The 14,295-nt window shown below is 39.9% G+C and overlaps 1 protein-coding gene across 5 annotated transcripts in view; it reads left to right on the top strand.

Annotated features, from left to right (window-relative positions):
- Positions 1 to 820: 820 nt before the first annotated feature.
- The window catches only part of agfg1a (ArfGAP with FG repeats 1a), a 28,264-nt gene continuing 14,789 nt past the window's right edge, over positions 821 to 14,295 (top strand). For 3 of the 5 annotated variants that reach the window (XM_044355159.1, XM_044355158.1, XM_044355156.1), the window contains exons 1-3: positions 823 to 1,184; positions 8,574 to 8,667; positions 13,256 to 13,371. In XM_044355159.1, the coding sequence (XP_044211094.1) occupies positions 1,018 to 1,184; positions 8,574 to 8,667; positions 13,256 to 13,371 (377 nt within the window). In that variant the 5' untranslated portion in view covers positions 823 to 1,017. Of the gene's footprint in view, positions 1,185 to 8,573; positions 8,668 to 13,255; positions 13,372 to 14,295 lie in introns of all 5 variants that reach the window. The other 2 variants (XM_044355157.1, XM_044355155.1) reach the window with 2 other exon arrangements.

The raw sequence follows: 14,295 nt of genomic DNA, 5'->3' as shown, positions 1-14,295 counted from the left end.
CTAAGCAAGTACAGGTATCTTTCACACATATGACTTTAAGTGTAGTCCATGGAAATGGTTCAAGTTCTCCACCTGCTTAAGGATCTTTCTTTGAACTCAAACTCCGCAAAGGACTAAACTGATAAGCCCTCTTTGAGGCAAAAGAGAAATTTTACATTGTGTCATGATTTTCCTTTACCAGTGGCCGTTTATATGCATAGTTTTACTTGCATATATGTGTTGTTTTGTGCATAGCGTTCGAAATTAAGTGTAACACGACACCACTATTTCTACATCTTCGTTGACTGCCCGCATTAGAGTTGCAGTGATGATACTCGTCCAAATAGTGGCGCTGGTGTATTAAAGAAAAACTAGTGTCTGCAGTGTCATGACTACAACCAAAGAGGACTCATTTAGGAGACAAGATACTTCCCATCCTTTTCTAACCTTCGCAATCCGGCTGTTTCACACGTGAGATCCCCCGGACAAGTTACCTCGTGCTCTCTCAATCTACAGTAATATTTCCCATATACCTCCACGATCCGATAACTGCAGACAAACCCAGCATATAGTAATTGTTAATGGCAATAATATAAATAAAAAATCGTTATAGACGCCGGTCCAAACAGCATACTGCGCAATTTAGACAACACCAGAGCTACATTATTGTTATATACAACCACCACGGTAGTGATAACGTTAACTTGAGTATCATTATTCATTAAATAGGGTTATATACTGTATATTATATACATAGGTTTGGCCCTGACCCAAAAAGAAGCGGTGCAGTCTGCGTAAAGGGGGGGTTAAGCGAAGGCGGAAGTAGATGGAAGGAAATTTCTTGTTCCGTTTACAAACCTGCTCCAACGCCTCAAACTCCTTGTTCGAGGAGTCGCGACGAGGCCGCCCTGACAACAGAGCCACCTACCCTTTAACACGGGTCGGGCAACCGTTAAAAAGCACAAGCCTTTGTTTTAGTTGGAGCTGACTAGCCTGTCTCACCTGGGTTTTATTTAGTCCCGTTGTATATTTCTCACCATGGCGGCGAGTGCGAAACGAAAGCAGGAGGAGAAACACCTGAAGATGCTGAGAGAAATGACGAGTTTGCCTCCCAACAGAAAGTGCTTTGACTGCGACCAGCGCGGCCCAACCTATGCCAACATGACTGTGGGCTCCTTCGTCTGTACCTCCTGCTCTGGCATCCTGTAAGTATTAAGTTGCAGAGTGACCTTAGCTTAGACATGGCGCGCACGATGTAACGATTTGACACCCTTCAGCTACATACGGCAGTTAACTTGCTGACTAGCCGCTAGCTAACGTTGGGGTAGTTATCCAGCAGCGACAGCGTGAGTTTAGCGGGTTTGACATTGTGTTGCAGTGTTGGGCGGGGTACACAGAGGTGTCAGCAAATTAGCAACCACTGGGGATACTGGCTAACTTTATTTTCCATTGTTAGCCAGTGAACTTATCTGACACTTGCAAGCTAGGTCTACAGATAAGCCATTAGCCTGCAGCTGCTACCACCAGTTGCTGGTAAGGTTAGGAGGCACCACCTTGTAACTGAGCTAATTGACTTGGTCATGGTGCATCCCTTTCATACAAAGGCATATGCATACATACTGAAATTCTGCCGTGTTTGAGCTTTCATTTCATATCTGTATATTTAAATATAAAATGTACAATACATTTAATTCACCACTGTATATTTGAACAGGCTGTATATACTGTACATAACCACCTATAGACGGGTGGCAAATTAAAGGAAAAATCAACATAAAGTGTCTTAGTAAGGTGTTGGGCCACCACGTGCCGCCAGAACAGCTTCAATGCGCCTTGGCATTGATTCTACAAGTCTCTGAACTCTACTGGAGGGATGAACATCATTCTTCAAAAAGATATTCCCTCATTTGGTGTTATGATGATAGTGGTGGAGAGCGCTGTCTAACACGTCCGTCCAAAATCTCCCATAGGTGTTCAATTGGGTTGAGATCTGGTGACTGTGAAGGCCTTAGCATATGATTCACATCATTTTCATATTCATCAAGGCATTCAGTGACCCCTCGTGCCCTATGGATGGGGGCATGGTCATCCTGGAAGAGGTTACTCTCATCAGGATAGAATAGTTTCATCATAGGATAAGGGTGATCACCCAGATCAACTTTGCATTGATTTGCTATGACTCTTCCCTGTAAAGGGACAAGTGGACCCAAACCATGCCAGCAAAATGCCCCTCAAAGCATAACAGAGGGATCCACTCACTGTAGGGGTCAAGCATTCAGACCTGTGCCAGTTTTTCTTTAATTTGTCACCCGTCTTGTATATGTACTGTATATAAAGTAACACCTTTTTTTTTTTTTTTACTATTTAATATTTATCTCATCACTCCTTGCACTCTTCACTACTTTGCACTATTTGTATCCTGTTTACAGTTCACATAAACGGTTTCACCAGTATATAGTCATTCCTTGTGTATATTTCTGAAGATTGTTGTGTTATTCTGTGTAAGTGCACTGAGAGCCACTAAACTGGAGTCAAATTCCTTGTATGTGTCAACATACTTGGCCAAAAAAGATTCTGATATCAGTGGTTTTGTATCTTGTAGCTAGCTATTTGTTTTTATACTCCATAAAACTAAGCTGAGAGTGATCAGTTTGATTTTAAAAAAAAAAACAAACAAACAAAAAAACATAAATGTTTTTGTTGCTAAATGTTAAAATCCTGGTAGTCACCTTGTTGTATGAATGTCTTAATGCTGTTATTCATGTCATCATTTGTTCCAACTGTCTATTACAAAGCTAAAAGTATTACACTAGCCATACTCTATAGCTATAACGCTACACTGACTGAAATACAGACACTCACTTTCACTCTTTTTACAGTCAGCTAACCTCAACCTGTTGTATGAAATCACTCGTGCCAGCAGTTAACCCTTAGCCTATAAGCTGAACTCAGCCAGATCATTGTAGGTGACTCCCACAGCTAACCTATCCACAGCACTGATATTTTCAGTGCAGTTGGATGTTTTGACTTTAGATAGCGTTTGCCTGACTTAAGCTTTGCTGTGCAGTTGTGTAACCAAGCATCTGTAGCTCGGGATTTGGGATTAGTGAAGCATTCCATTTCTTTCTATTCAGCTAAAGATATCCTACCTCTATAAAGCTTTCAAATGTTGCATGTTAAAAAGGTTTTGTCTTGTGGGTATATGCAATGCTGGCCACATTTAATAAGATATACAAAGTGGTGAAATATGACAATTTATTGCATGACTCTTAAAAGGTTTTTGATCAGTTGCACAATAGATAAGACTGACAAATGATTTGTAGGAAATGTCTGCCTTATATCATTTATATTGCATGACATTTTGCACAGATGTGGTCTCATCTTAAGTGCATCAACGTTTGGCTAGCTGGAAACCAAATTATACCTGCATGCATTCATCGCCAGAAACCACACAGCACAGTTTCTCACCGTGTCTCAGTCTTGCAAGAAGGACTTTTGGTGCACGTGCTCCAGTCCCCCAGATCTTTCTTACAAACACGACATAAAATTGCAAATCCTGGTCCTCTCTTTGCCACCATGTCCCATCCTTGCTCACAAATACTTTACTTTGGTTTTTGTAAACATCTAAAAATATGTTTACTAATCATAAGCCTTTGTAAATTAAAACATTTGAGAAAAGTAAATTATCAGAAGGCTATTAGCAGGTAACTCAGTAAGCTGTTCAGTCGTCCATCCTGTTCTGCTCATTCACAGAGTCATCAGCTTGCACATGTCCCTCCTTAATGCTTCATGGAAATCTACCCCCCCTCCCCTCATTTGTGAATAATGATTACACTAATACTGTTGCTGGGAAAAAGGGAAATTATTTGTTACATTGCAGTTCCCTGCTGGTGACCTTTTTTAGCTTATTTAGTTGACAGTGGAACAGATTACTTCTTTGACACATTTCATACTGTTTGTCCCTCAGACTGGTACAGCCCTTGTTTAACCAGGTTTGTGACCTTAATCTTTGCAAACTGTTCTCGGTGTCTGTACTTTAAATGTGAAGGTTATTTACTGTAGCGTGGAAAAGAATGAGATTAATGGTGTGTTTGCTGATGGGTATAGTCTGCCCTCCATTTCACTTCACTAGTAGGTCTGCAGGGACTCCACTGTGAATTTTCCATCTGCTCACCCTATGGTATTAAAGTCTGTAATGTGAGTTAATTGAGTGCTTTTATAGCTTGAGATCACAATCCCCACCCACCTCTTCTCTCTCGATTTCTTGCTTCCTCGTTTTGATTAGGACAAAAAAAAATGTTATGTGGAATTTGAGCGTCAAAAATCTTTCCAGCAGAAGAACGTGGGTTTGAAAGGATTGATGTCTGCCTGATGTGTTCAGGAAGCCTGGTGTGATTGTAGGCACAGGAAGTGGTATGGCCCTGCCGTGCTGCTACATCAGCAGCATGTGATGGTATATGTGCAACAGGAAGTGGTGGAGAGGTCACTGTCTGTCTCTGTCTCCCTTTACTTCTTTCTAAAAAAGCAAAGGCATTGGCACTGTGTGAGAATGACTAAATATTCATGTTCAGACTTGATGTATTATTTTGGTTACCGTCTTGTCTTCCTACTGTGACTGTTTCTTAATAAAAGTAATATTTTGTCCTCTACAAGGGAACCAAAGCAAAACCCCTCAGCACAGACACCCATCCAGTGTACATTCTGCAGTTAGGACAGTTGTGACGTATCATGTTGATGGTTCACACTGCAGTCTTTTAAGTCCTAAACAGTATATTCGACATTCAAGTTGAGACATTGCGTGTGATCATAGTGGTGGTTTTGAATTTATGACCCTTTTTTCATTTGCAACTTGGGAAGTTAACAGTGTTTACTTGTTTAGAGGTGATAGAAGGGGCACGTTTACCTACCTCATAACAAACTTCTCCCCCCATAGTTGTGGTTGTTTGGGTGGAGTTGGAATCTGCTATGTAAACACATTCCTTGTGAAGGTGGAGGCCTTCCCAGGAGGAACACCACTCACAATGTCTCTTTCTGGAGAATTGCCCATAGCAGGAAATAACCCCACTTGGCCTATGTGTTTCTGAGTAAGCAGGGCTCAAACAGTGACTAGACCATAACAGTGGTGGGGAGGTGTCACTGACACCAAATGTCCTGGATAATATTACTCAATTTCAAGTTAATACATGATTTAGAGTCTGAAACTGTGCATATTTGGTTTCCCCATCCTCCTTATTCTTGATTCCTTAAAAGGTATAGTAGAGAGGTACCTTTTTAGGCTGACAAATGTGTAACTTGGCATAAATGCTTATTAGATAATGAGCCATGAAAATTAAGAATTGGCATTTTTCTGTCAAAGTGCACACAAAATACTATTGCGTGTTTAAAGACTGTCTTGTTGAAGAGACTTTGAACAGGAAAATGAAGGACGGTGCATAGCCTCTCCTCTCTTTTGAGACATCACGTTGCCAGTTTCTCTTACCCTGGAGCTGTGACCGTATGCAAATGAGTGGAGTTTTCCCCGGCTGAGCTGCTCTAATGTACAGTAGTGACTAGGTCATAATTATTTTACTGTGCAATATGTGATACTATTCTCCTTGCTACCCAGCAATGGTTTGATTAAATTGTTAATCAGTGTGTTCTAAACATTGTTGCGGTATACAATGTTGTGATGTAAGAAGCTTTTTATTATCTCTTCATTTTACCTTCTTAGTAATTACTGCTGTCATATAATTCTCCCTGCAAATCCTACTGTCACTAAACTCTGTCCCACTTGTATGGCTACTTTGTTCAGCAGAAATGGGGGGTGGATGGGACTGTAAGACCATAACGCTGTGTTGTTGGGCTCAGTACCAGACTGGAATCCAGAACAGTTGAATTGCACACCACAGATTATGAGATGATTCCCTCTTTTGCAACACCTGTTTTTGGATTAAACTTTTTCAAATTTGTGAAAGACTTTGAATGAAACAAGGTAGGCAGAGAAGATGTATTTAAAATCGTATTTAATATATTGTCGCATTTAAATAAAATACAGTTAATTGACAAAAAAAAACTCTAACAGAATTCCTTAATAGGACAACTGGGCAGAGATGCTGCCATCATATAAAGACCTCAAGGGCTATGGAACTTTATCCCAGTGTCTGACCTAGTTTCATCTTCATGAGACCAGGATCTGATCACGCACCTACCTCAGGGCACTGAAAAACGCATAAAAGCTCACACATAGAGACTCACTCACACAATCTTCTGTTTTTTCTACAGATAAATTTGCCACTGACATGAGTTAATTGCACCTTACTTTGGATACATTTGTTTGTAACTGAAATGTCTCTGAAAAATAAAATTATGGCAGTTATATTAAGGTTTTTTCTGTTAGGTTTGTGGTACTCTTTCAGCCTTAACTGTCTCCTCAGAAAGTGTGACCAGTATAACCTAAAAGGGCACAAGCTGATAAAGTGTAACCACTAGAAGTAGGCCCAGTAGTTCCCATGGATCCACTCCATGTTAAGGTGAGGACATATGGACAGCTTTCTCATAAGACACATCGTCTTTTTTGGCTAGTTTATTCCATGTTAGAGCTGACTGATATAAATATACCTGTTGTTTGTAACACTTTGCGGTCAGCTGATTGGGTGATGTGTAAAGAATGGGTGGAGATGAGAACAAGTTCTGTAAGGGGTGAAGCAGTAAATAATTCAACAGTCCTGTCTAGTATTTCACTGCCTCCATTATGTGTATAACATTATGTTTGTAATTGTGACACTGTGGTTCCCATTCCCTAGAGAGTTGTTATAATTACCTCACAAAAAGTTAAACAGTGTCATTGCTCCTAAAATGCACAGTAAACATTAATCTATTGTTAGTACATATTTGGTTGATAGTTGCCTTTCAGCATTTTAACTTTCATTTGTGTTAAAATATTTTGTCAGCAAGACAATTTTTGTACAAACGTCTGTATAATCAGCATCCACTAAGTTTATTTGATAAACATAAATGCAGCTTTCATTTTGTGTACTCTGCCTTTTTATGTAGACAGGTCACTTTGAAGAGATTTCCTGCCTCTCTTGATTTCAGGGCTGTTCTCACCCATTTGCCTGCAGAGCTGAATCGGGGAAAATAGAAATGATTCTTGACAGGTGGTGTGAGCAACAGCATGTAGGAAAGGGGAACGTCCCTAACACAGCTGCCTCTTCAAAGACTGGCAAAAACCTCAAATACTTCAGAGGACTTTTAAGAGAATCTTTTAGGGAAACTGTGGAGTTCTTGATTGGCAGCAGTATGTCCATGTTCGGGGCCTTCCAAAAATCCTACCTTTAGTAAGAACACTTCTTGGGGGGTGGATCAAATATATGATGCCATACCTAAAAATGTGTTTGAATAAAATGTGTTGTCCTACCACACATCCTTGGAGAGTATTGGCCAGGTCAGCACAGAAAAAAAATTAAAGGTAGGAAACTAAAACATTCAAAGCCTTGCTGGGTAACACTAAGAAAACTATTAGGAAGGGGGTTAATACTGGGATGATTGCTGTCATATAACATGACATGAGTTCTCCACATATAGAAGTGCTGAGTCATAGTAAACCCTGTTTTAAATTTGCCTGCTAAATGCCAGCATATCTCTGTGAGTTAAAGTTTAAATTTGAGGTTGAGCTGGGTTGTTTGGTTATGTATAGTCTACTTACTTTGGAATTTACATGTGTAAATACAATGTTGTGTTGCAATGAGTGTTGTCAAAATGCTTTTCAGTACACCTTAGCACCGTGGCTGGATGAATCCACTGCAGACACTGATGAAGGAGTGTTGCTGTTGTGCTGTTGACATGCTGCTTTTGCTATACGGCCAGTGAAGACAAGGAGTAAAAAGACGCTTTGGATCACAGTTGCTGGACAATGTAGAGCAGGATATCTGATTGATACACTTCACAGCTCTGCAATATAGCTGCTATTTAAAAAAATGGCATTCAAAGTCACTCATGGTGTTGTTTTTTCACAGTCCAGTGGTCTTTTTCTTGTTCTGGTGGCTTTGGTGCCCAAATACACTCCAGTTACAGTTATAAAATTGTGCTAAGTTGTGATTGGTTAACTTCACAGGCAAAACAGGTGGCAGCATTGAAAAGCACTACAGGAGTTTTCACTTACTGGTGAGTCCAGGAAAAAATACTCTGGCAAGCAGACTGGCAGCTTAATATAAAAGCCTACTGATGGGTCTTTTCAGGTATTACAGTGAACAAGCATTTGGGCCATTGTGGCATGAGCTGTGACCTTCTGAGCAAGGCTTGTGCAGGCTAATGGGGGTTGCTCAATAATGGAAGCTCTACATTAAGGGAGATCACTTGTTCCTTTACTGTACTGACAACCTCAGTTCAGTCAATGGCAGGAGAGTTTCACCCACTTCCTTTGTCCTATTTTACTTCCCTTCTTTTTCAGTCAGTATTTCTCTCTGTTTCGCGGTCTTCCTCGCCCCAGTTTCCCACACCAGCCAGTCAGCTTGTTGCTAATTAAATGGCCCTGTCCTGAGAGGTGTAACCTGGAGGTTTTCATTCACAGTGTCTTCAAATTAAATTGACCCGTGTTTCCATTTCTCCACCTACAGACGAGGATTGAATCCACCCCACAGAGTTAAGTCCATCTCCATGACAACCTTCACGCAACAGGAAATCGAGGTTTTACAGAAACATGGCAATGAGGTAGGTATGGTGACTGTTTTCCCTGTCACAGCTGTTAATTAATGTTGTGATCAACATTCCCACTGCTTTGATGTTTGATTTAATGGCTGTCCATGTAGGTTAGCTTTTTATTGTGCCATCACTATTCTCTCGTATGTACTCCCCATCTATTATATTTAACAGACTAAAGAGAATCATGTTTAAGGTCGATGGAATGTGGAATGATATTATGGAAGTATTTTAGTGTCATTTAGGCACATATAGCATTTTTAATTTTTAAATATCACAGTATTATGAATATTGTTATTCAATATTTATATTTTTTAGCTGGTGAAGGAAATTGAACAAGACCCAGATATTTAGGAGCTGGTGGAGCCCAAACCAGCACTGAAAGGCTAGTTAATATTTAACTTGTATTGATCAGGTGGCCACTCATAACCTCACTGGGATGATTGTGTTGCTCTGTGTCTGCCGGATTTGGAAGGAGGCGATTATTTGCTAACATGTTAGTCACAACTTGATGAGATGAATATGTCAGGGCCCTAAATCTGTCAACATTTACTTCTGCCATTTGAAGGTGCCGTCAATTTCAATGCCCCAGTTATTTTCTATACAAAATGTTATACTGATGCTTCATTACACTTAATATACTTAATTCTTAATACACTTAATACTTAATTCATTTTAAACAGTGCAAACAATCACCATGTCCATTTTTTGGCAGATTTGCCACAAATTTGACTCAAACTGGGGGAATCATCGGATCTTAATTAGGGATGCAACTAACAATTAAGCTCATTAAAGTTGAATCAGTTGATCATTTTCTTGATTGAGTAATCATTTGATCTATGAAAAAAATGCCATTCACAATTTCTTAGAGCCCACAGGGATGCTTTCAGTTCGATTGTTCTGACTAATAGTCCAAAACCTTAAGATATTCAGTTGACTGTTATATACTGTAAAACATAATTATGAATACCAATACACGATGATCATTACATTTATTGTGAAAAGATTTTCCACTATTGCAAAGTACTAATAGTAGATAAATAAAATGAAAAAATATATAAATGGTTTATATAGATTGTTGGAGGTGAAAGTCTTTATGATTGTTTGTTATCATAAAGAGACTTTCAGCTCTCACTCAGCCATCATATTCAGAAAGTGGCACCACATATTTGTACTGCACAGATGAACCAAAGTGCATCATCATTCAAGAGCCATTTCTGGTAAACGGAGTATGAAATAGAGCAATGCCGCCTGGGAAGCAGAACCTATTAAAAGCTGTAGCAAAGTGGCAGGGCAGGCAGACATGCAGGAGACTCAAGGTTGGAGCTGAGGCATATATCCTTCAAGGCTGTTATATACAGTGGTGCTTGAAAGTTTGTGAACCCTTCAGAATTTGCTCTATTTCTGCATAAAAAACCTAAAATGTGATCAGATTTTCATGCAAGTTCTAAAACTAGATAGACATCAATTAAATGGATGAGACTAAAACCTTACACTTGTTCTTTCAGTTATTGTGGAAAATGATCCAATGTTACATATTTGTGTGCGGCAAAATAATGTGAACCTCTAGAATCATCAATTCATTTGAAGGAGAAATTAGAGTTGGGAGTAAATGGGCATGTAAACACAGTGGCTCGGAGTGAGCCACACAACATTACTCCAGCCAATCAGCGGCAGGAGGCATTCGTCCTTGTGCACAGGACAGGGGGAAGTCATCAGAGCACCTGTCCTGTCTCCAGCACCTGTTGAATGTTGGGGGAGGGCTGGTGAACTGGAGAGAGAGAGGCCGGCCGTGGCCAATTCATATAGAAAGTATTTTCTCACAGAACAGACGCGCTTTTGGTTTTTTTATTTTTATTATTTTTTATTATTTCATTGTATCAATCCACACTGAATCTGAGACAGTCTCACGGGGACCTTCGCATTTTTTTTTACACTCCAAGTCTGTTGCATTTAGTGAAGTGTAGTCTTAGCAGGCAGTTGTTTAAATCACACAAATATCCAGCTGTATATGTGTTTTCAATTTATTAACCATATCATTGAATCAATAAATACAAACACTGTTAATTTCTTCCAGTGGAGCTGACATGCAAACTATTTTGGTTCAGTTAATTTCTGCTGTCAGTCAGCCTGGTGAAAGCAGTTTGTCAAGATGCTGTCCTCACAGATTTCCAGGAGCTGCAGCTGACAGACGGCTGCTTCTGTGGACAGAGACGCTTGAACGCAAGTCGAGTGAGAAGTGGGGAGGCTGCAGAGAGGTGGAGAGTGTGGATGGACTGTTGTGTTCACAGCAGACACATTTTCTTTGCTGCTCATGATAATGTGTGAGAAGAACAGAAATGACTCTACAGGTGACTCATCACTCTGGGTTCCGCCATATTTCTCTTTTGGTCGTTGCCTTGGCAATGTGCGTCCATGAATTTTGGGGGGCGGTCTGGGTGGAGCTTATGATGGATCATGAAGGAAGGGGTGTATTTGTTTGGATGTTTAGTTCAAATATCAACAGTTCTTTCTCCAAAATGACTGACTCTACCTTTTTAAAGAAGAGAAATCTGGGTTTTCACTATCAAAGTCTGAACTTCACAACACAGATTTGTGGAAGTCTGTCATGGCTCCAAAAAAGGAGATTTCTGAGGACCTTAGAAGAGTTGTTGATTTCTCACCAAGCTGGAAAGAGTTACAAAACCATTTGTAAAAAGTTGACTGTCAGGCAGATCGTGTACAAACGGAGGACTCTACACAATGCCACAGGAGACCCAGGAGTGGTCAACCAATAAAGATCACACCAAGGGCAAGGCATGTAATAGTCCGGGAGGTCACAAGGGACCCCAGAGTAATGTCTTGGAAACTAAAGGCCTCTCTTGCAGTGGCTACAGTCAATGTTCACGAGTCCACCATCAGGAGAACAGTGAACATCAGTGGTGTGGATGGCAGAGTTGCAAGGAGAAAGCCACTGCTCTCCAAAAAGAACATTGCTGCCCATCTAGGATTTAATCAAGACCACATGGATAAGCCAGAAGGCTATTGGAAAAATGTTCTGTGGACAGATGAGACCAGAATCTAACTTTTTGACTTGAATGAGGCGACAAGTAAACACTATATTCCAGCATAAGAACCTTATCCCATCTTTGAAACATGGTGGTGGTAGTATCATGGTTTGGGCCTGCTCTGCTACCTGTGGACCAGGACGGCTTGAAATCATTGATGGAATTATGAATTCTGAGCTGTACCAGAATTCATAGTATAGGAAAGTGTCAAGGCATCCATCCGTGAACTGAAGCTCAGCAGAAAGTGGGTCATGCAGCAAGACAACGACCCTAAACACACAAGTCGTTCGACCAAAGAATGCTTAAAGCAGAAGAAAGTTAATGTTTTGGAATGGCCGAGTCAAAGTCCTGACCTTAATCCAATGGAAATACTGTGGGAAGGACCTGAAGCGTGCAAGGAAGCCCACTAACCTCCCTGAGTTGAGACTGTTCTGTAAGGAGGAATGGGCTAAAATTCCTTCAAGCCAATGTGCAGGGCTGGTAAATGGTTACCAGAAATGTTTAGCTGAAGTTATTGCTGCAAAAGGAGGTTACACCAGTTACTGAAAGCAAGGGTTCACATACTTTTGCCCCACACAAATATGTAAGGTTTGATAAATTTCCTCAATAAATAAATAAGTTAAATGGTTTTGTCTCATTTGTTTAATTGAGTTCCCTTTATCTAGTTTTAGGACTTGTGTGAAAATCTGATCACATTTTAGGTCATATTTATTCAGAAATGGAAAAAAATCTAAAGGGTTAACAAACTTTCAAATACCACTGTAAATACTACCGCTTTCAAGTTGCCTTTTATCTTTCCACAGAGAGCACTTGACGCAGATACGAAACATTAAAAAGCAGATACAACAGCGTGCAGTTAATATTTGCAGTAGTTCTAGTTTCATGAAAGTAAACCTGCATGTGCTCTCTGTGTGTGTGCATGCACATCAAAGTCAACTAAAGAAGTAACAGCAACAGAAGTGTGCATATAGCATAAGAGCCATGGTAGTTCTTGCAGCACCAATTCTGAGTGCACACATGCATGGAGCCTATAAACCTCTCTTTACTGGATTAGGCAAATACTTTTGGAATGCTGTTCAAAACCCAACACCAGAGGTGAGACTCAGACCGATTCTACACCAAATAATCATGCTCAGTCTGTGCAAACATGGGGCCACCTTTTCTACACCAAACCACCAAACCTGGCAAAGTGTCAAGCCATTTACATAAGTAAATAAGTCCATGGGTTATGCAGTGTATTGCATCAGTCGTCTGCAATTAGCCTACACCTTCAGTTGGTGACACTTGCACTGTCATTATTTTTATTTTCTGGTCCTGATCTACTCTGATTATGTTTTCAAAAGAGCATGTTCTTAAATGATGCTCTTTTGACCATAACCTGCATTTAATGGCTTTGCGGCGATTAACTATGTCATCATCACTATTTTCCTTGTGTGTACCTTGGCTTCATGCATTTTTAATGCAGCTTATTACAAGTCTGTAAACTCATATTTTATGTTTGCTACAAAAATGTTTAACTAAAATTGGTTGTTCTGCTACTCTGTATGTTTCAGGTATGTAAACAGATCTGGCTAGGCCTTTATGATGAAAAAACCTCCTCAATACCAGACTTCAGAGAACCACAGAAAGTTAAGGAGTTCCTTCAAGAAAAATACGAGAAGAAGAAATGGTAAGTCAGTGTTATAAGCTTGCAGAGCGCAGACATGTAGCTTTGTCTTTGTGTTTTGTTTTGTTTTTTTTTCTCTCTCTGGCTTGGAATGTTTCACAGGCAGCTCATAGCAGTTAGCCTCGAGCAAGCCAACAAATACCCTTCTTTAAATGCACAGAATTTAGGTCATTACAGTCAAGCTGCTTTTATGTGCAAGATTTAGTTGTTCCATGAAGTTATAGGTTTTTGTGTACACTTGTATATGAGGTTTAGTATAGTTAGTATTGATGCATTGTGTTGAGTATGTTGACTGATGAGAGCAGTTATTTCAGGCAAATAAAACTAATGACAGACCTCACCAAACAAGTGTCTGCCACACTGATTGTAAATTGGGGATTGGCCATCAAAAGTAAATATTAATTTTGTGAGAGTTAGTTTATGAAGTCAAAAAAATTGAGATAAATATATAACTATATTTTTCTGGATGTTCAAATATTAATTTAGACCATGAGCCTGATAGTCGACCATGACATTATTACATCTATTTGTTAAGTTAGTGTCTGAAGTCTGACAAAAATGTGAAAGATGAGGGGTACATGTCTCAGCATGCCCCCACTTGCTGCAGACACTCTCATGCACTCACACATGAGCCATTCTCCTGTAGCGCACAGACACACACACACCAGCAATGATACTTCACTGTTGTTAAGATTAATCTTTAAGATTAATGACCTGCCTGCTAGCTGTGAGTCACATTTGCTCTCAAATAATATTCCCTGTTGTCACATTTGGATTTGCAGAAATAAAATGCTTGTTTGGCCAAAAGGCTGCAAAATCATTATTTTGAAAACCCTAGATTGTGCTAATTTATCTCAGCTATTGTTCCATTAGCCAATAGCCATTAGTATCTCGTGAATTAGACCATGACTATGTGAAACATTTGAA

Source organism: Thunnus albacares, chromosome 6 (genome assembly GCF_914725855.1).
Source record: "Thunnus albacares chromosome 6, fThuAlb1.1, whole genome shotgun sequence".
In the NCBI taxonomy this organism is placed as follows: domain Eukaryota; kingdom Metazoa; phylum Chordata; class Actinopteri; order Scombriformes; family Scombridae; genus Thunnus; species Thunnus albacares.
Note: the sequence above shows the minus strand (reverse complement) of the source record. Positions and strands in the feature narration are given on the sequence as shown.